General features: G+C 33.8%; 1 protein-coding gene across 1 annotated transcript in view; it reads right to left on the bottom strand.

The window, feature by feature from the left end:
• The window catches only part of FCHO2 (FCH domain only 2), a gene marked incomplete at its 5' end in the record, with an annotated part of 56,795 nt that overhangs the window by 19,141 nt on the left and 17,528 nt on the right, over positions 1-20,126 (bottom strand). Inside the window, 8 exons of the mRNA XM_010182992.1 lie at positions 1,503-1,597; positions 2,295-2,337; positions 3,139-3,163; positions 3,572-3,586; positions 4,171-4,349; positions 7,277-7,331; positions 14,211-14,235; positions 18,389-18,461. Coding sequence (XP_010181294.1) covers positions 1,503-1,597; positions 2,295-2,337; positions 3,139-3,163; positions 3,572-3,586; positions 4,171-4,349; positions 7,277-7,331; positions 14,211-14,235; positions 18,389-18,461 — 510 coding nt within the window. The remainder of the gene's footprint in view (positions 1-1,502; positions 1,598-2,294; positions 2,338-3,138; positions 3,164-3,571; positions 3,587-4,170; positions 4,350-7,276; positions 7,332-14,210; positions 14,236-18,388; positions 18,462-20,126) is intronic.

The raw sequence follows: 20,126 nt of genomic DNA, 5'->3' as shown, positions 1-20,126 counted from the left end.
TTATTCTTAAATATCTTACAAATTTGGATCCACTAGCCATAATCTTGACTGGTTACCTACGTGAGGAAGATACAATCTAATGATTTCCATAAGTAATTTGTTAAAAATCATAACTTTTAAGGAACATGAATTTGTAGTGAAAGAGTAAGTTCCACTTAAAACCCCAAGGGTTACATAGCAATGCTGGTTGCTGCTAAAAGGACATTACTAAGGCCAAGAATAATTAACACAAGTTGTGCAGAATTCCCCTACTGATACATGTCCTCTTCCTTACTGTTCTTCAATCTGTATAATCAAGAACAGGGAAAAACAGCTAGAAAGACATGACTGTGAGCAAAGAAGTGAGATCTGTTATAATTTTTGAAATATGAATACCTAGCTAAAAGAAACAGTGAACTCTTCCTTTTTTAGGCACGTGGGAGAAGATTCTCTACATTAAGACAGCATGGGTTGGAAAATAGATATGCAGAAGGTAGATTGAAAAGAACTATGCAAACAGCATATCTGCTACTGTTAGTAAACAGTAGATTCTGCTTTAAATCCCCTGAAATAATAAACATAAATAATAAATAATTTAAATAAATACTTTCAGTAAGTAGGTGCTAACACAGTCATAATCTGGTTTTGTTTCAGTCTCTCTTTCCTCTTTCTGAATTAGCTTCTCAACAACTTCTGCTCTCAGCCTCTTCCACACACATACCCACTCATGCTACTTTGCCTCTCCTTCATGGCCTTTTGAATGTAACAATCAACATTGCCTTTTTTTTCCTGCAAAGACCAAGTTTCAGGAAAGTCTGCCAGTGTCCTGCCCACACTAATATTCTCTAAAATCCTGCACCCCAAAATACTCCTGCAACATCTGCTCTCCCCCTCTACCACCCATATTCCTCAGCCCTACCCTTTTCCTCCCAGTAACCCTGCTCTGAGGCAGTGCCAGTAACTCTCCCTTAATTCTAGTCTTGGTCCTGCCATTTTTATCTGGTTCCCTTTGGATTATGCCTGTGCATGTCCTAAGAGAATCATGTTTTCCTACAGGAAACAAGCTCCTCACAGCAAAGCTCCATGATGCCTTTGTACAACACAGCTCAGCGGACTTTCCTGGAAGGAAGAAATCCATGCCTATTCAGAATCCAAGCTCAGTTTGTCTCACAGTTGCTGTAACAACTTCCATTTAATCTCCCAGCCCTATCAGCTGAAAAAACACGATAATATTCTAGATGGTGATAATTTTTTTGGAAAGTGAGGGAAGGTGATTAAAAAAAGCCAGAAGCAAGATAGAACTTTCCTAAGGTTTCCAGTGTTCCCTCTTCCCTCTCGCTCACCAGCTTGAAAGCCTGACATACTGCACCCTCAGATATGTATTACAAATGAGACAGCACACTGCTTTACAGAATTCCTACATTTCAATAGTCAAAGCACTTCCTCTTCCAATAACTAAAAAAGCAATAAGAGAACATCCTAAAGTATATAGAAAAAACATTTTCTACTATCAAATATTTTACCTGAAGAGCATGAGGATGCCAAGGAAGCTGAAGAGGAAGATTCAAGAGAACTGTTGAAGAGTGGATCCCATGCCAAGAGGTCACTGTTCCCCTTTCTATAGTTAAGAGTTATAATTGGAATATAAATGAAAGATGTATATACTCATAAAAATAAAACTACAACTTGGTTAGTAGTTTGATAATATAATCAATATAATAATATGATATATAAATTTGATAAATTCTTCTTTATTAGTTAGTCTTTGCACCTGAAAAGAAACATACTTACAAATTGCAGGTTGAGGAGCTGATTTACACATAAGGAGACTATCTGAACTGATACCTTGGTGCAAGTCTGTGTGTGGACATACGGACATACTTCAACATGTCAGTTTAACGAGAGTCATTTTCAAGGAGACATACATCTTCAAATCCATTTGTTTCAGTATATATGAACAATGTATATAGGCTTGTCCAAATGTGGGGCTTGTAATCTTAAACAACTTCACAATAGAACACTATATAATAGAAGCTAAACCCATCTTACTTAAAATCTGAGCTTTTAATAAAAACCAGTATTTTGTAATCACATAAATATCAATTGACACATATCACATTGAAGCAAATTAATTAGGAGAAAACAAATAGAAATCTCCATTTTAACATAATTACTCCTTAACTCTTATGGTGCAAAAGATGCTTGACTTAAAATAGCAGTCATCTGATATTTCCAATGAGTTTCTGACTACTAGATTAAAATAAGACCAAATTCTCACAAAACTCAATTTGTCTTAATTTTAAATTAGAACTTACTCATTAGTTGGAGCAGGAAGTCTAGATTTTGTTAACTCTTCACCTAAGCAAAAGACACAGTATTATCACCAAAGCGGTGGCACTCTAAAATAAAAATTTCAGCTTCATTATAAAAAGAGAGTAAATATTAACAGCTGCAATTTGAAATGAATTATTAATTATTAAAAAGGAAAAGGAAAACGCATTATTTCTGACAATATAAATCCAGATACTCTTGAAATACCTTCTAATAGGAGAGGATTACACAGAGCAATTCGGGAGAAAGTGCTGTTCACTTGAAATGTCCTCCTTAAATTATACTGTTTACATCAATATACTCTTTAGCAAATCTGGTTTGATTTCCCACTAAAAAAAAAACCCACAGGACAGAGACTAATGTTCTGTCCTTTATCTCCATGGCCACATTTCACGTGTTTGACTTTATAACAGAGAGAGTGTGTTTTGCTGGTTTGTGGATCATAATAAACTTGAGCAAGTGGAAGGGCTTTAAGAACTTGCACAGGAGTCTCTTCCATAGGTTCACCCCTTTGGCTCTTGGATGTGTTCCTCATCACTGTGACAGCCTCATATGTTTCCCAGAACAGGGAACAGCCAAGTGTAGAGAAAAATAAGAGGACTTCAAGTGCTTCTACTTAGCTGCATTTTTAACCAAAAAACTGAATTGTGTCCTTTGAATTTCCTGTGAGTAGTTTAAAGGCAAATAGCATATGGATATCTAGAACTGACAAAAAAATATTTCTGTTTAAAATACATATATGTAGGAAGTTGATTTCTTCAACATTTTAAAAAAATCTATTTTCATGCTATGTGAAAAATAGACTAAAAGTTAAAGACTGACACTTACTGGATGAATTTCGATTCATTTGTGCCTGAAACAGGAAAGAAAAAAAAAGGAATAAATTATTTTACCAACTGTCAAATAAAATGCTTAATCATCCACGGCTGCTATTTCCACTCAGCTTTCTACAAGATACTTTTCTTTCAATGACAGGTGAAATATTCTGAGCTTGCAGAAGATCAGAACATGAGCCAGGACAAAGCAGTCAGTGCACACCCACCACACCAGTAAGAAAAGGCAGGAATGGACACCATAGAGCTGACAAATGGAGCAGCATTGCTAAATCCCTTCATGGGCTGGAGCAGTAAAATTAAACAGCTTATATATCACATGGTAATATGAAAAGAAACATTCCTAAGGTTTTTCAGTAACTACCTCAAATACTATACTTCCTTGGTTTTAATCTAAAAATGTGAATAAAAAGTAATTCTGTACTTACAGGACTGTGTCTCTGCTTTCAAAATGAGGGGGAAAGAGAAAAATTATTATTATTATTTTAATATGTTATGCACAATATTTTTCTTAAAATCAGAGCCATTCTTATCCTGATCTGAATATTGTATTAGCATACTTTAATACTATTTATTTGTAATATCTTCCCACAGTATAAAGGATCATTCTGTGGACTGGCAGAATATGCACAATAAAGCTGCATGGTAAAGGTTACCTGTATCCAGATTATATCACCTCTTTTAAAGTTTTGTATATTTTGAATTCTAATTAGTAAACTATGTTAAAAGATATGCTTGGCTAACTCCACAATGTATTCAAATGTCTTGTGGTGGCAACAGCAGAAAGGCAAGGACTGAGCACTCCCAAGACTCGAAGGAAAGTTACAATCTAAGAAGGGAGAATTACTTAATGTTACACTGCAATAAAGTGTACTTGTACAGTAATGACCTACTGTACAAGAAAAAAAAAAGAATCATTAAACTTGAACCCAGAATAGATTCTGAGTAGTAAAACATTTGTTTACACTAATGATTCTTTACCACTTTCTCCTTTATGTATTAAAATACAAGGAACAAAATAACTTACAGATATTGCTGGAGAAAGAGTAATGTTTCCTATTGATACTTTTAATTCATCCAAGGAAGGCATGGTATATTGAGAGCTATTATTTGGCTGGACAGGTTTTATTTCTATATGGAACCTTCTGGGTTCATCATCTTCAGAGGAGGAATCACTGAATGAACAGAAATCGTTCTCTTTGGTATGTTTTTCTCAGTTAAGGTAGAAATAATTAATCTGTTTAATCTATTTCATAATTACTCTCTACAAAATGCTCACATTAAGTAAATACCACAAACAAACAATGCCACCTAAGCTCTTTATATGCATATATAGACACGTGAAATATATCCACTGTCCAAAATTCACAACTCAGAATTAAAATATAGTATTTATATATCATTCATCTTCATAATGATACTCTGTTCTAAAAGGCACTATGCCATATAACTGAAAAACTGCAATATATAACATATAACTGTGAATAACAAATGAATATTTAAAGGTATCTGGATGAATGAAAGATATTATGAGAGCAACACTTTTGCATGTTAAGTTTATGATTTTAAGACTCAACCAGGGATTCTAATACACTTATGAAAAATGGACAAATCCTTTTAAACCAAGTGAAGAAAGTTGCTAGCCTTTTTAATTAGCAGTGAAATGCCCATGGTACCTGTACCAAGCATTAATAGTAGAGGACACAGCAGCAGTGGCAGCCACCACGTCCTGGTTTTGCTAGGACTGAATTGTAGCATCTGTTTTAATGCTTCAGCCAGAGACGGATTTTTGACGAAGCAGTGCTTGAGCTTAAATGAACACAAGCTGACATTATAGCTTTTATAAGCTTTCCTTATGAAGTTGATAAGGTTATTTGGTTTGTTTTCACTGGCAGATATTTACGTTTTTCAAGGATCTGACTGCACCTGTGGTTACAGTTTCTTTTGTTTTTTGTTTTTTTTTTTCTTCCTTTTCTTCTCTCTGCACAAGAGCAGCGGTGTGGGGGAAATGAAAGCCCAGTGAACGCTCTGGGACAGGTGACACACAACAGATGATCCAGGTATGATTCAAGCTGACCAATAAAGATGTATTCTAGCCCATAAGCATCACGGTCACTATATAAATTGGGAAGCTAGCAGAGGACAACTCCTTCAACCCCTTCAGCCCTTCTCATTCACTTTTGATCCCTTCCATTCTTCATGATGGCAGCCCACCTTGGTTCCTGACACTTACCCCTCCGGTCACGTTTTCGTTGGTGTATGGCCATTGTTTGCTATTTGTGAGCTGAGTATAACTTTGATAACTTTATTATAATTGCTCCTATTCTTGTCACAATTAATTTGCATTACTGTTATTTTAAGTTTGGGTTGTTCTAGTTATTAAAAAGTCTTTATCTCAACTGATGAGTTCTTTTACTTTTACTCTCCTGATTCTCTTCCCCATCCCACCAGGCAGTGACAAGAAGTTGAGATGTTTAGATGTCTGCCAGGTTAAACCATGACACACCATTACTTACCCCTTTTGCAGAGTAGCACAGAATATTCTGCAAGAAAGGATGCCTATTACACAGAAGGCTGCACAGTAAACGGAACATAATAAACTGCTTAAAGCACTGTCATCCTTTGCAGAAAAAAAAAAAATCACAACAACTGAGTCCTCAAAATAAGCAAAATATACAGAGAAATTTAGTACTGGTTCTTTATATGCACAGGATCTGCACTGAACAAAACCTCTGAAAGGACTATGTTAAGTCTTAAAATATGCATTTGTTTAGACAAGAAAAAAAATTAAAATTTTCATCTACTTGAATATAAAAGTTTCTTAACAACTGGGGGGGAGTATACACATTCTACACCTTGCTACTCTTATTTTTCACTTGGAAATATGCCAGCCATTTGAATGAAATATCTTCAAACTATTCCTTGACAAAGATTAAACCTCTGAATCCTAAAAAAATTTCAAATACATTTCAACTGAAAGAATCCCTGAGTGATAGTGAGGAAAAAGTCAAATGTTTTCATCTTACAGGCTGTCTGTCCCTCAAAATGGATCATATCTTGAAAAGAAAATTCAAAGACAAGTTGTTTTTCATTTCATCAAAAGATCTCTTGCCTTTAAAGTTTCAAGATTAATTTCCTATGCATCAGGCAGCTCTTGTAAAGTGCATTTCCAACACTTAAAACCGGATTTATTAAGATTAACTGCTGTTATTGTAAAGTAATGTCCTCCAACAAATCATCTCAAGAGTTCCCATCAATGGAATAAATATCCACTCTTGGATGCTAAGGGAGGAAAAGAGGAAAGGAACTGATCACTTCCTGAATCTGGTCAAGATTTTCAGAAGCTCAAGTACTATGTGGCTGTCAGAGACTGCAAATAACTGTGATTTTTCACTGGCTGTATGGTCTTCTTTACTGTTTCACAACAAAAAGGATAATGGAGAAAAGGATGCCCAGGTGAATAATTTACAAAGCATGAATGTTATTCACTCCTCTTCCATTTCATATGTACATGTAAAGTAAAAACAACAACAAAGATCTTCTCTGCACATCAAAGCTATTATTAAAAAGACAATAAAAGCTAGAAGCACCAATCAGAACCAGCATGTGGTGATTTCATTTAGTAACAGAAATTCTATTTCTAGGGTGCTGGAGCTTCCAGTCTTTTAAACAGTGTTATAAAAAAGTGGGAGGGTGCAGGTATAGAACAGATAACCACTTTGTATGATTAAAAAAGTTTACAAACTTTACTTTACAATCTCTGTGAAAGTTTCTCAAGGAGAAAGATCTGTGTGATCACCTTAAAGCTTTTGTTCAGGCTTTTTTGGTTTTATTTTGTGTGGGGTTGGGGTTTTTCTGTTTGTTTGTTTGGGTTTTTTACTGTCAGATAAAAAAATTCCTCTTAATGTCCAAGACATCTGATCTAATCTTTAACATTTGGACAGACAAAAAAATATAAGATAGATAAAATTTTGAACATTCTGCAAAAAACTCTGAACATAAGAATATAAAGTTTCAACATAAGCATGAATATCATTCATCTTCCTTTACTTAACACTTTAATCAGTACTTCCTCTCTCCAAAGAACAGTAATAACATGAAATAACATGTCACATTAATAGTGAAAAGGATATCCTGTGTTGCTTCCGGTTTAATGCTGTATCCTTCGTCATCTACATCAGGAATGTTCTAAAAACAATATAAAAAATATGACACTGACACATAACTAAAAAAATACGTTGTTCTTATATCAGACTGAATTTTATATAATTAACAAATAAAAATTTGATTACAACAGTTCATGAAAACTACTGTTTTTCACCATTAATTATTATAGTTATGTTAAATTATGCACTGTAGTTTAATAGTAGTGACAGTCAAGATACCTTGGGAACACAATAACCTCCAAATTTCCAATGATTAATGGTACTCTATCAAAAAAGTCAGGAGCGCACAGAAGCACTTTGGCTTTACTACTGAGTATCAAATAAGCCTACAATTCTCACAGCCCCAGATACTTTCCCAATTTCTACTCCTAATTCTCTCAGCTTAGTCACTGGAGGTTTTGATTGCGCAGGAGGAAAACCTTTCCAAAGTACCAGTCAATACTTGAATATGTGAGTAAAAGCATTCCAGGTTACACAGGTTGCAACTTCCTCTCCCCACCCTGAAAAGGCTACAAGCCTGTACTGCTGCATTAGGAAAATATACCTACATTAATTAAAAGGCAAATCGAAGTGCTCAAGATCAGGTTCCAAGTTTTTAATTTACATATCTCCAGCTCCTTCCTGGATTTTCAAAGCTAATAAGCATCTGGGAGCTTCACACTAGGTACATTTTTCAGTTCTTGCAGGCAATTAAATAGAAACTGAAGAGAATTATGTCAAAATAATTTAGAGTGCTTAGCTGAACAGTTTCATAAAAAAGCTTTGGGACAGAGATATAGTATATCTTTGTATAATAGAGATATATACAGTTTTGCCAAAAGACACCTTGCTGATATAAGTCACAAGATAGAATAAAATTACTTATACTGGAGACTTCAAGTGGACTAGCAAAAAACCACTTGACTTTACCTAAAATTTGAAGCCAAATTTAAAGAGACATTCATCTTGAATAGGTTCTGAATTACAGAGGAAGATAAACATAAAAATGTAGTTGTCCCTCTATTTTACAGATATCACAAATGGGATGTCTGATATTTTACTAAGATAGATTCTCCTCTGTACAGCTCTCTATAGCACTTCTGAACTAAACTGAATGACTTTAAAAATAGATAAAGCTTTCTGCTAAAAAGAGTAAGATATGCAATCCTGTATAAGTGATCTAATACTGTACTAAACAGCACATCAAAGTAAAGCAAAACAGTAATCTTTAAGCTTGAACCTTAAGATATGGATCACGTAGATGCAATTTCTTTAAAAACTTTTAAATCAAATAGTGGTGAAGTCCAGATCTTACAAAAAAAACCAAAAAAACAAAAAAAAAAAACTGAACAAGAAAAAGTAATAAGAGTAGGATCATACGGTCCAGTACCTTAGCTCCACTTGCTCAAATCAGGGTTCTTAGCTATGCTTGACCTCAGGCTGACCTTGTTTATATACCAAAAAACACTAATGGAACTTGACATCAAAATAAACAGAACAAAAACATATAGCTAGAGGGTAGGTACATTTTCTTATAATACTACACCTTCTGAATTCTTTAATTATTTTACTTGTCATACTAGGCAATTTTCAATAGATCAGAATCATTCATCGCTAAGATAAATTGAAAAACAACAAAAATCTTTAAATATACAACATTTAGTTTTTCTTCCAGCTGGGCCATATATGTAAATTATATTATTATTAGGCACACACACCACGAACAACATTGCTGGCAAACCTGACTATTTTTGTATAAAATTGTGAAAGAACTTAGCAAAAATTATTTGGGCCTACATTACTATTTTTTTTCTAATGCTTTTCAGAGAACATACTTTTGTACCTTTTGTTTCTACTTCTAAAATTCTTATATATGTAATTGAAAACTTCTCACTCTATTACTGTATGCAGAGTCAGAAATAGTCTGCTTTGTATTTCCAGCTTTATCAATTATTCAGATTGATCTTTTACTAATTTATGGCTATTGTTAAAATACTTTTTGCTTTCATTAATGAGATACTGATAATTTATTTCTGAGTAAACCAATAGTATCATGGAACAGATACTTAATGTACCTTTGTATTGAGAAAGACAAATTGTGTCATATATAAGCAAAACAGTACCTCAAAATCTTACTTAAAGTTAGGTACTAATTTCAAAATAATGTTTTCAATATTTTGAACAGTTGAACAGTGAATGGTTCTGGTTTCTGAAACATCAGAATTTTATTTACTAATCTAAATTTTCTAACAGCACTTTGGGAAAGATACATATTCACAAGTCTGATGTTAATAAAGGCATTTACATTTACTTGACTAAATCTTACTCCCTTGTCCACACTCGTACAATGACAGAACTGTATGTTACGTGATGGATGACAGTGTGTATTTTAAGTACCAGGTGCACAATACAGTCAAGACCTGATTTGCCTACCACAATGATCACAGAAAAGAAACCATAACCTTCACATATACATGCATGATTTTTGAGTGTCAATGAAGGAAGAAGATCCTTGCAAACACTTGGTTTCAATAAGAAGTAGTCCTCTATCCAAATATGCAGTTGTAGACTTTGCAGTAAAAAAAAAAAAAGCTCAATATGGATGTAACTTGAACTCTGTGGAAGTCACTAGAAAAGCGGACTTTCTTGGAAGAAGGTTTCACATTCTCAGAGATTCTGTTAAGCAGTTAAACATATAGCTAGAAAAACCAGTTTCCTCCATGTTTGCAGACGTAATACAACACATTACTAATAAAGGTATTGTATAATTTTACATATACATTGAAAATATAGGGTTTGTAACTCTATCTTTGCATTAGCGTAGTCTATGAACTTTCTAGGGTGAATTATTTTTTTAAAGAAGCAAAACATAAGGTCATAATAAATAATGAAGTAAAACTGCCTATACAAAAAGCATGAGGACTGAACATTCTCTTGCCAAAATTTGGGTTTTTTTGGTCAATACTTTGGCTCAGTTTCCTTGCTTTGTCCCATCTGTCATCCAAAAGCTACGGAACAAGTCACATTATTATGTCATTAGTTCCTCTGGGCTACATACAAAGGACAAGAGAGGAACATCTGGAACATACTGCAGTCTAGCAACTTCATTTTCCCATTCCTCAGCAGTGTTAGCACTGCATATAGGTTGGTCATCGGTCAAGAAGCAAAGAACCTTCACTACACTTCATCTTGATGTCTGCCTATTTTCTTTTCTCCTGGGATATCTACAGTGGTTATGAGAGCTCTTTCTTGAGTTTTGCTCAGGTTACGCTTCAAGATACAGCACAGCTGAGCACCTCACTTTCTACCATTTTACTGAACTGGACTGACTTCCAGTAATCCAGATGAGGACCAAAGCAAACTCAAAGAAAGAAGTTGAAGCTCATAGCCTGGAACAAGAGAGAAAAAAGCCTCACCAGTTTTGATAAGTTTGAGATGTAACTTTGACTCAGGCATATCCTTAGCTTAAGAAAGAGGTATTACATGTTATCAGCCTCATCTTCTTAGGGTACCTATTAACCCAAAAGTTATGGAAGAAAAGAGCAGCCAGTCAGCTTCTTCCATTGCCAGAGATGCAGAAAGAAAGAAAAGCAGGCATTCAAAGTGCCCCTGTCTTGTGCTGTGACTATAAACCCTCATATTCTGTATCAATGGCAAATATTAAAAATACGCCAGAACTAGACATTACAAAATGCAAATAAAGAAAAACATATGAATTTCACTAAATAGAATGTTACACCTGGGTTCCACTAATCAGAATTTGATGCTTCCAAATTTGATCAGTCCTCAACAATAAAAATGGTGTATAATTCTATACAACGGTAATTATGCTACATCATACGTAAAGAGGTATGAAAAGTTTTTGATGCCTTGATATATTAGCTTGCATCTCAGTTTCTTATAAAAAAAAAGGCTCAGCATTATGTTCTGTGCATCTGTGGCCCCCTTCTTAATTACTTTTGAACTTACTGGACAATTTCAAATGGATCTGACAGACAGAACAGAGCTCTCAAAGATAATTACATTACTAAAGTCTTCATGAAAATAGGCAGTCAAGTAGAAGAAAGAGATCTGCAAGTATCCCAACCAGAGGAAGGGTTGCAATTCAAATTCAGTATTACTGAACACAAGTAGAACTTTGTAAATGCTTGCTCAAAAGAAAAGTTTCTACTAGAGTTCATATCTTCCTATAGACCATCCCTAGAGATGTGGCAAACCCATGGGAAACAAGACAATTAGTTCTGCCATTAGAAAAAACTTCCTAGGTAATAAACACAAACAGAGCCAGACTTCAGTTGTTACCGCTTTCTAGTGTACATGCAGTTAACTCTCTACCTTTCGTAAAAATCAAGGCATAGCTTAATGGAAGTTAAATGTGTACACTGACATAAAACAACTCAGGGATTTTTAAACCTTATGACATACTGTAATCCATATTTAAACAGACTACTTATTAGAAGTGGTCAACCTTTTTAACAAATATGTTCTCAGTTCACAGCTGCCTTCTACTCATGAGCTCATAAAAACCTGTTAGAGCAGTTACAAAAAATTCTTGATAGGAATTAACAATTTATTCAAATGCATCAGAACTATATTTTCCAACTGGCAGCCACAAAAATGATAAGCATAAGCAGTTGGCTTGCCACTGATAAATTTGAGAACTTCTGTTTTGGTATAAAAGGCATTTTTAGGAACATGTCACTGTTTTGTTTTCTGTAAACAGTGAATGCAAGTTTGAACACACTGCCTTATACATTTTGAACTAGTGAGAATCCCCTGACGGTACTGACTACACACTATATGTTCAAAGATCGACAGTATCACATACAACTGTTAGATAAAATATTGGAGTCAGTTCTTACTGAATCCTTAACTTCTAAAATTTCAATATATTTACCTCAGTGCTTATAGTTATAAATAATTGTAGAGTGGTTTTCTCTTACATTCTTTTCACACAATTGAAATTCTTGATAAATATTTTTTTAAACGCTAACTTTAAAAAAAAGATCACATTAATAATATAAAAGCCAGAGATTTTCTGTGAGTGATAAAATTGGGACATATTAAATAAGTTCAGTTTCCTGAGCACTGGTCCTCAGTATTTCCTAGCAATCAAACACAAATTATAACTGCTTTCAATTTTTTTTTCCTTGCAATGATACTTTTCAAAGACCAATTTCTTGATATGTGTAACTTACTGCAAAGATCCATACAAAACAAATCCTTACAGGGATAAAAATACAGATGGCTATAAGTATATAGATCAAGCTTGAAAAATGAAACAGAAAGAAAATCTTAAAGTAAAAGACAAGAAAAATGAAAAACATTTGAAATGGGACCTTCCAGGAAAGGACACCAACCTTAAAATGTAAAAGCACTTTGGGGTGCTTATTTTTAGGAGTAAAATGAATCTCATCTATGGTATACTGCATTATTTGTCATGAGAAAGACATTAACGGTATCTGCTATTAAAGCATTCTACCATTCAGAATAATAGTGTTGCTTGTAAAAAGCAGGAATAAATGATAGACCAAATTTCAAATTCGAAATTCCAAATGCAATCATAAAATGTTGTGCATAAAAAAAAAAGTGAATACAAAGAAAATAGACACTATGAAAGTTAGGTCTTTTTGTTAATCAAATATAAATAACATGTAGACAGAACAATTAGATGATCATATGGTGTGACTCATGCAGCCAGAAAGAATGTCAAGACACATTTACAGTTTAACTTTTTGAAGTAATTATTTTTAAAAAATGTAGAGACCAAAATAAGCAAAGAATAAAATACACATTGTAAGCCAAACCCAGTTGTGATTCACTCCAGTGACTCAACTTGAACTGTCAGAAGATAGTATTTCCATGAAAAGTCTGATAATTATAGGGATAATTCTAAAGTTACTTTACTTTAAATGTACCCAAGAAAAGAAATGTGCTCTAAATCAAGATGACTTTGCACAGGATGAAACAACTGTCTCCATAATGCTTACAAAGCTCTTGCACATAGACTTTTATTATGTGGCAAAATTTACTCTTCATTATTCAGAAGAATGATTCCACTAGATATTTTAAAACCAAGTTTCTCAAAAGAAATTTTAATATTAGGTACTAAAGCTCCCAGATATTAAATGCAAAGAAGAAAATCCACAAAATAGGTGAACTTGGAAACTTAAGTTGTTTATTATAATTGGCACCTAATTAAATGAACTGAAAACCAAATCAGAACACCACTTCAATTAGTCTGTAATAATTCCCTACTACAGCTACAGGGAGCTGCAGTCTCCATTGAATACAAAATTCAAGACAGCATACAGTTTAAAGAAAAAGAAAAGGCTCAATTAAGGAAAAAAAAAAATACCATACCAATTTAATTTGCAATAGACACTTACTTGAATTAAATCAATAAAACTGTAAGACGTATCACAGAACAAACTGACAGGAATGAAAACAGATATTTAAAGAGTGCATCTAGAGATACTGCATTTAAAGCCATATTTTAAAAAGTATATTCCTATACTCTATTGTCAGTGATAAACCATTGGTATTAGAGAGGCTTTCAGAAGAAACAGCAGTAAGCAAAGGAATATGATAATACACAATAAAATAAATGTAACTTTTTTCTTACTTAGAATTTATTAGCCAAGAAATTTAAACTTAAAAAACAAAGTAGCAAATACTTTACTTGCAGTAAAAACACCTTGTTTAAAACCTAAAATTTTTAAGGAATATAAATGTATTACTAATGCATATTTTTATATCCTGCTAAACATTGTGTACTAAGCAAAATTAACCCTTCAACTACCCTACCAAAGTACTAAATACTCTCTAAATAATGCACTGCAAGGACTGTAGAGAAGTTTCATCAGATTGTGGTGTTGACAATATTAGCATATGCATTTGTTTTGCAAATAAGTCTACTTACAACTGAGTCTGCATCTGGACACTCCCTATTAAAAAATAAAGAAAATGTACAATTATTAAATACACAAGTCCTATTATTCATACAGTTCTGGTACTTTCTTTAATATTTTCAATTAATTTGAAACATTGCATTTGACACTTTTACCTCTGAACCTCTATTAATATTTTCACTATTAATAATCCACATTCAACTGAATGAGATTTAAATAAAAGCTGTAAGTTTATGCTCAAAACACCATAGAAGACAAATTCAAAGCAAATGCTGAAAATCCAAACATACATCATATTGAAAAAAACCACACTTAAATAAAAATACTCAAGGGAAGCCAGGAGAACCATGCTGTATTCTGCATGAATATACTTTAAGAGTCAAGTCTCTGTAGTTGCTGTCACAACAGGTAGAAGTCACCAATACTAATGAAATAGTCCACACACAATTGCAAAACATTTTGGTCAATAACCACTTCCCAAAGAAATTAAGAATATTCTTTGTGGAATTCAGAGCTTCCCTCTCTTCGAATTTCATTCTTAGTTTGTGTTTGTCAAGCATAGTTGCAGTCAAGCACTAGGAGAAGCCAGAAAAAATAATAAGCACCTTTATTAAAAAAAAGTCATCATCAGAAAGGCTGTGATTGTATGCACATTATTCAGAAGTGCTATATTTTCCCACTGGAACTTCAATTTAAGCATAATGTTTAAAAAAATGAATGACACTGATTCTCTCTGATGTTTGCAAAAAGTAGAAGCAATTACATTTACAGAATGTGGGAATATTTGAGTAGCATACAAGTCCTCTCTGATTTGCATGCTGATAAATAAAGCTGTAAGTACCAGTGTAACTGAACAACAGTGTTTTTATATAATCAAACTGAACATCCTAAAAATGCACTTACAGGAAAAAAAAAAGGGAAAAAAATCAAATTTATTGCAATCTAAATAATCTTCTCTGAAAGGCTAAACAGGTTAAATGCAAAAAACACATTGTCTTTAAAAACAGAAAACACATTGTCTTATGAAAACTTGCTAACATGGAAGCATTAAAATTGAATTCAGTACAGCCCGTTAAGGAATTGACAGTGAGATAAAGGATACCATTTCCTCTGAAAGGCCCCACACGAAAGAAAACATATGCAACCAAGTTTGTCATTTACTTACATCTTATCTCCCTCTGCTGGCTAAACTGAATTAATAGCAACAGAAAGAGCTATTTTAAAGCTATTTTACAGCTCAAAGAGACAAAGTATCAGACTCCTTTTAAAAGATATAACAAACTTTTTCTGAAATCCAGTTTTAAAAAGCATTTGTACTCAAACAAAACAAGAAAGTATGAAAGCTATGAGACAAACAACAATGAAAGCAATTCAGCCCATAATGAAGATTTTCAAAATTACTGAGCTAATAGATTGCAAAGTAATGGCAGATCTAGCATAATTCAGAGGAGCATCTCCCAGGATCCATTCTGAAGACAGGGAGGGAAACTCAATAGTTTGCAAATGCTGGTGAAGTAGCAAATGAGGACATCAGGTTTTAGACAGATGTGTTCTTACATCACTAGACACATGATCTTTCTTTTAAGATTAAATAAATAGGTCACGCTTCTACTATGGGGTAACATATTTCAGCAAATGGGGATTCTGTAAGGGAGTTTAAGGATTGTACATAAAAAGGAAAACAACCAAATCATGCAAAGCAGTGATTAGAAAAAGAAGGTAAATCCTCGACTAACCTGTATAGCAATATCTAATAAAATACACTGTGTATGGTATTTTCCTGTGTAAAAAACCATTACCAGACACAACACCCAGTTTAGATGTCAACACTTTAAAAATTGTATTGATAAATGGAGAAATCTACAAACCATGGGAGTTTTTCTGGATGTGGAAACCATGCCCTACATTAACTAAACAAGTTTACAGCCTAATTTAACAAGAGATTAAGAAAGGACTTGACCTCTATGTGCAGAGAAGTTTCTGATGGTAGAATTTTATCATGTACAGTCTATAGCAGGATCATCAGCTAAAGATGAAATCAGATAAAATTTAGACTAGCAGTAAACTTTAAGAGATCATAAATAACTTTCAGAATATTTTACTTAAGCACAAAATGATTTGTATGTTATTTATTTGTGATGTTTTAGTTAATTTAGAAGTTACGGATAAATGCAAGAATCTCTGTAAAAGCCTATGGCATGTGTTACATAGGAGGTCAATATCATACAGTCACACTTCTTTCTTTCTGACCTTGGATTCTACTCATTTTTGTATTATGTGAATATACAGAAAAAATTCAAATAATATAATTTCTGATGAACTTGTTGAAGGCAAATGCTTTTCCTATTTCAGAGTAGCTGAACTGATTTATATTTTCTGATGACATCCTTGTGCCATGAAAAACAAAATTCCTTCTAGAAAGAAACACTTATATTATGCTTTAATGTTAAATAAAATGCCTTTGGGAAAAAGCAGCTTCTAGAAAAGTATTAGGATACTACAATGGATAAGCATGCAAATGTAGAAAGTGTTTCTCATAGTATAGAAGCCAGTTCTCAGACCTCAGCGACTAACAAATTTTTTTTTCTGTTATAGGTCAGAGAAAAACATCATCTCTGAGTAAGGATACATTGAGTCATACACCTGGGAAGAGTTAATCTGGAGCTTCCAGGCCCTAACTGGCTCCAAAAAACTAGTATTAGGAGCCATAAATCTTTGCTGGGGCCAGATTACATTTAATTGTCTGTCGAAGAATGGATGGCAGGAGATGCCTGGTTTGCAAGGAGGCTTATAACATACATGACATGAGATTAGCTTGAATAATAACCCACATGGTGGCAGAATAATTTTGTTGACAAACAAGAAAAGCTGACAGCTACAGGATTCAATCATACAACAGTACTCAATAGTATCAAAATCACTGCTTTGCAATTAAGAAAATGCAAGACAAAATGCAAGTGATCAAAACAGTTTTGCATCACAAAAAATGCATTGTAAATAATTTTCCAGAAAGAATGGTTTAGTTTTAAAATGGACAATAAAACTGTTTAAAACACTAATATAATAAAAAATTTATAACATTTTAATTTAATTATTTTAAACTAAACCTTCATCAGAAAAAAAAGTAACAAAATAGCATTTTCAGATAAGTGCTGACCAAAATGACACTATAAGTAACACTTCTCTCACCATTTACTTCAGCTTCATAAAGTACAGAGGAGAACAGAAATACCAAGGAGTGATTTTTAAAAAACAATACCATGGAGCCCTAAAGGCATCATGACAGAGAGAAGAAAAAGCATGGTTTATAAGTGTATCACTATTAAAATCAAACAGCAAAAGAAGAATAGCTACAAGGCACTCTGGAAGTGCAACCTGCAGATCTTCGGTCATTATATTAAAAATTAAGGCTTATAACAATTCTTTTAAAGTAAATTTGAAAAGTATGTATGCAGGTGTCGCTTCTGAGAATATTTCTGCCTTGGTAAGTTTGTCAAACTGTAAAGCTATTTTCTGTTGATACTGCTATTGAGAAAACACATCTAGAAATTATGAAAAAAATATATTGGAATATAGTGACCATAACTACTAATATGCATACTGCTACCAATCCATGTAAGAACTTTTATTCAAAGTCACTTTCTGGAGAGTTTTAACTCCTTGGAGACAGAGCATGTGAAATTAATATGACAAAGGTTATAGCTGGGACATCAGTCATGAGTTAGAATTATGGTCTTTCAGAAATGAGTGTGCCCATGATGTACTGAAAAAACATTCAAAGTTTTTTCTGTCTTTCAATACTGTACACAAACATTTTTCTAATAAGAGAGCAACTGAAGCTTCAGTTCTGCAAACACAGGTATTCAGTCCTTTTTCCAGCTACAGAGCTATTTCATTAGGAGTACACATGAGAATCACATTATCTACAATGTCCAAATGCAGAACAAGGGAGAACTACTTCACCTATGCACAGGAAAGAATGAAACATGAGCAGACTACTATGAATACATTTATGCTATTTCCTTAAAATCCAGTTAGAAAAATCTTAAATAGTTTTTTTTTCACATCCATAGGATTTCTTTAAATTTCTATTATAAACCTATTTTTTGTTACACATCAGCTAATGTTTATCCCCATGTTTTTACTAGTTTTCACACAAGACAACTCTTCAAGATGGAAATATACTTACGTAGATTCAGTATCTTTTTCTTTTTTCATTATCCCTGATAAACCAAAAGGCTTCCTCTTCCGTGGTTTTATCCCTATGGAACAAACACTTCGCATTTAAAGATCAAAGAAATAAATATATATTTAGCAATGTCAGACACTGATGATACCAATGCCACTATGTTTTAAATGCTTCCATGAGTGATATAAAAATCTAACAGTGGAGATAGATATGGAGCCATACTAAGGGAATATTACTCCAGTTTATTGTTTAGTAACACACCAATGAAAAAATGGAATTAAAATATGGCTCAACACATTAATAACATAAGTTCTTATAAAACTGATTTATATTGCACATCTAACTCTCTAAGCTGGGTATGCAGAATTTCATTTTTTAAATAGAAAACTGGTGTACTGCCAGTTTTGAGGAAAGGGGCTCTGCTCACAGAAACTCAACAGGAGCTATTGCTCTGGCTGATCCTAAATAGCCAATGCACTTGGATCAGAAACTGAACCCTAGCTCTCTCAGCTACTGCAGTTCAACATCCTGTTCTTATTTCCCTGCATGTTCCCAGTAGCTGCAAGTCCCAGTCTCTCCTAATAAGTAGGATCTTGGTCCTGTGAAAAAAGGTAATGTCTCCTGGCTACACGATTTTCCAGTGCTGTAGCCAGCTCTAACGCTGGCTCTCACTGTGTGGGACCATGCCTCTGTCTGTTGTTTCTTCCCCATTTTTAGCACTGGATGCATATAGCTATAGTACGGGGGGGGAGGGGGGGGGGCGGAAATTGCTTTCATACCCATTTAATACACTAAAATTAAATTACATTTAAATATTCCTTCACATTTGCTGTCATGTCTGCATCTCTCCCAAATTTTTTTCTCTCCCCAGTAGACTGCCAAAAAGAAATGACTAAGTGCAAGCATCTGATCTAACTGCTCTACAATTCTGTTTTGATGTAAGATATTACTGACAGCATGCTTTTGAGCAAAATGGTGGAAATAATTTGGTTTTCAACGTTTAACAACTGACAAATCAAGCACATCATTAAAAAAATCATTACGTTCCCCTTTACAGAAAACACATTACACAGCACATAAGGAATCTCTCCACTCTTAGAAATATCCAGGGTTAAATAAATCAAAACTTCTCAAATCAGGTAGCTATAACTCATCCATAACTTATATTTTAATAGAGCAAAAATTGCTCGAAAATTATTTTTAAATGCCGGTTTCTGTGCCTTATTCAGCCCAGAACAATGACAAGTGGAGCATGAGAGTAGTTTCTGAACGTGGATCCTCTCTGCTTCAAAAGACTTCAAGTCTCAGATGAACTCTTGGCAACTTAAAAGTTGTCAGCTGCTATAGCTATACTCTCAGGTCCTCTATCCCAAAAGTACATACATAGCTTATGCAAATAAAGCAGTTCTAAACTACCTAAAACAATCTCCTAAGCAAAATAAGCTACACCAACAAAGCAAGGCATTGTGACCATAACACTGCATTAGACTAACTAACTAACATGGTAGCAATGGAAAAAGCCTGGGTCATGTTTTGACACTTGTAAATTAAGTTACAACACAGTCACAAGTGAACCAAATCCAAAGACTTGCAAAGACAGAGTCTTAGCCAAAGTATATTTATAAGAAACATTAAAATTCTCTGAACTTTGTGCATTAGGCTTATAAAGTATTGTAGCTCCTATTTTCATTGTTTCTCAAAAAGAAAACTGCTTTTCAGACTACTGGAGCACTCTGAA

Source organism: Mesitornis unicolor, unplaced genomic scaffold (genome assembly GCF_000695765.1).
Source record: "Mesitornis unicolor isolate BGI_N332 unplaced genomic scaffold, ASM69576v1 scaffold18660, whole genome shotgun sequence".
Lineage (NCBI taxonomy): Eukaryota > Metazoa > Chordata > Aves > Mesitornithiformes > Mesitornithidae > Mesitornis > Mesitornis unicolor.
The sequence above is the reverse complement of the archived record's forward strand: the minus strand, read 5'-3'. Positions and strand labels throughout refer to the sequence as shown.